This window comes from Toxorhynchites rutilus, chromosome 2, assembly GCF_029784135.1.
Source record: "Toxorhynchites rutilus septentrionalis strain SRP chromosome 2, ASM2978413v1, whole genome shotgun sequence".
NCBI lineage: Eukaryota > Metazoa > Arthropoda > Insecta > Diptera > Culicidae > Toxorhynchites > Toxorhynchites rutilus.
In genome coordinates this window covers 83,599,621-83,602,181 of record NC_073745.1, presented here as the reverse complement: position 1 = coordinate 83,602,181, position 2,561 = coordinate 83,599,621, and the positions used below count along the sequence as shown (strand labels likewise).

Sequence of the window (2,561 nt, the reverse complement as noted above, 5' to 3'; positions counted from 1 at the left end):
CACTTTTCATAAAATAAACTCTTTTGACATAGGACTATGAATTGATATCTATATAGGGGGTCACTCTACGAAAAGTGTAACGATAGTAAAAAGATGAACAGTTAGACGATTAAAATGGGTATGTTTTTTCGATTCCACATAACACTCGCGCGCGGTTGCCGTTGCCACAGTAAACCGGACAACGATGCTCCAGCTTGATGATTCCCTGCATATTGTGGTGCTATGCCATGATGTCGATTCGATGCGAGTGCCAGAGCAGCGAGTGAGTTATCTGCTCGCACCCATAGTTCGACTGGAAACGTAGCGCTTCTGATGACGCGAAACAAGCAGAACAAACGATGTTCGCTGCTTTGAATGTTGAACGAGACTAAAAATTTGCGGTAGCGAAGTGCAGTGTTTATATATTTTCAGGGTTTTTTCTCTTATTAGTGCTACGTTACTTGCTCGTTATTGTCGTCATGGATAGATAGCACAAAAAGGGACAGATCAAAGATATAGGAAAATAAAAAAGGCTCCCAGTTTTCGTCAATTTAAATTATATTCGAACTTGGGATTCGTAATAGCATTCAAACAAATCTCAGGAAATTCCCGATTCGATTGGTATGTAATTAATCGAATTTGTAACGTGACGTGTTTTCTAGTTTGGCACAACCTCTGGGTCATGCTAGACTAGAAGATTACCAAGTAGTTTGTCAAACTCCTCCTACGCCGTGTTTTATCACCAGCAGACGTTCTTTGCTTTCTTTTCAAAAGCCAGTTATGCAATGCTGCATTTCCTGCAATCTCTGAAACGGGTTTTCTATGATTTTCACAGCCATCACAGCGATCGTCTTTATTTTGACCCACTATAAACCTAATTCTACAAACATAACATTAATGTTCACAACCTGTTATCGTTACTCCTCTCGCTGCTAGAATGCTCCGGAATGTTGGTTTTAAAACTCTATCGGAGTAGGGATCCTCATTTAAAGCTAGTATTTTCAGTTTCTTACAGTAGCTAGATATTAGTTTTAAAATTCTCGCTCTAGGATGGGTGAAACTGTTGAGTGAGATGTACAATTGTCTCACGTGAGGTCCCAATTCAATAAAAATATCCCTTGTTTGCAACAGGGTAAGCGTTGTACTATTATCACAGGCTTCCTTATTAAAATCGCACTCTTTGCGGCGTTTGAAAAGATTATCTACGATGCCGTGAAACCGAGTGCTGGTTCGTTTCAGCGCAACGAGATCCACCAAATTGACTAGCTTGAATATCATCGTGAGACAGTCGTCATTGAGCTGCTGAATATTGCTTACATGCGGGTCTTTGTCAGAGTAATTGTAGTTAAAAGTGTTATAATTATCGTCATAAGAATCTTGATGCCAGCTATCCGCCTTTGTCGTGTAGCAATATTGATCCATTCTATTTCTCTGCTGTAGACATCTGGGGAGATCGAAGTAGAGCAGGTTCAATTGGCTTCAAAACAAAAATCGAACCAATATATTAACATTTTTTAAACATACCTAGCAGCATCCTCGCATGTTTCGTACGATATGAATGCAAAACTGTAGATATGTTTCATCATTGACCAGTCGAAGAACATCTGTCTTGTGCCAACTTGAATCCTTTTGATAGGTCCAAAGTGCCCGAATACGTTTCGCATGCTTCCCTCTGTGATCACGCCAGGAAACTTATTGAAACTAACATACAAAGTGTTCACAGCTAAATTATCCTCCGTAAAGTAGACTGATTCCGATGGATCGTATTCACTAGAAATTGGAAAGAGTTGAGGGTCGTACGGTTGAGAAAAATTCCTCGGCATCGGTAAATCAACTTCACGTCTAGATCGATTATGTCTTTTCCAACGCCTTTGTCCATTATTTTGATTCACTGTAAAACTCACAAATGTTAAGTCAACTGAGTCATCGGATGAAAAATATCTTACTTTTAGTTTAAGTCGTTCGCGGTCAATTTTCTCAATATTGTCCAATTGAAAACAGTCTACTTGACACGGATATTTCTGGAAGATTTGACTAGTGATGTACCTCGATATTGTTCAGTGTCATGAGGTAGCTGAATCACAGAGGGACAACGATCTAATAAAAGAAGCTGTGTCTTTTGTTCTATACGTCAGAGACCTTCAATCTGCGAATTTACATTGACAACATTTTTGTTTGTTTTGTTGTTTACATCATCTGTTTATATTTTCAAAAGCAAAACACTGGGGGACGACCGCTTCCTATTGTGTAATATGTCTGCTACACTGGTTGAATGCCAGATTTTGAAATTCGGGCTACGAAACATTAATATTGTAGATACGTTTTTTTTTCGTTTTTTATTTGTATATTGAGATGCAGAACTCGTTTATCTTATTTTCTTGGTCTAGAACTCTAGACGAGTACTTTCAAGGATAAAATTGTTGTTTTGATCGGTGCCTGCATTTCAACCATATAAGGCAAAAAGATCTACCCTTTTCTTAAAGACAAAATGAGGCTATGAGCGGTTAAATACCCTCAAAAAACGTGTTTGTAGCCAAGCATTTGTCTTCAAATATTGTCATCAGGGTTGACATATTGATCCC

At 38.6% G+C, this 2,561-nt stretch overlaps 1 protein-coding gene across 3 annotated transcripts; it reads right to left on the bottom strand.

Moving 5' to 3' along the window:
- Positions 1 to 603: 603 nt before the first annotated feature.
- Positions 604 to 2,116, bottom strand: LOC129770625 (uncharacterized). 3 transcript variants are annotated; one of them, XM_055773580.1, is made up of 4 exons: positions 1,926 to 2,116; positions 1,815 to 1,870; positions 1,504 to 1,749; positions 604 to 1,423 (listed from the first exon to the last, which is right to left on the bottom strand). In XM_055773580.1, exons 2-4 carry the CDS (start codon positions 1,856 to 1,858, stop codon positions 874 to 876), a joined length of 840 nt encoding a protein of 279 aa, XP_055629555.1. In that variant the 5' UTR covers positions 1,859 to 1,870; positions 1,926 to 2,116; the 3' UTR covers positions 604 to 873. The 3 variants fall into 3 exon arrangements, with proteins under 3 accessions (XP_055629555.1, XP_055629556.1, XP_055629554.1); XM_055773581.1 differs by having other exon boundaries at positions 606 to 1,423; positions 1,820 to 1,870; positions 1,926 to 2,115; XM_055773579.1 differs by having other exon boundaries at positions 606 to 1,423; positions 1,504 to 1,870; positions 1,926 to 2,114.
- Positions 2,117 to 2,561: the final 445 nt, after the last annotated feature.

Bases quoted from the DNA above. Each gene is read 5' to 3' on its own strand.
- LOC129770625 (XM_055773579.1), bottom strand. The intron at 1,424-1,503 runs GTATGTTTAAAA...CGATCTCCCCAG, and splicing joins ACATGCGAGGATGCTGCTAG to ATGTCTACAGCAGAGAAATA.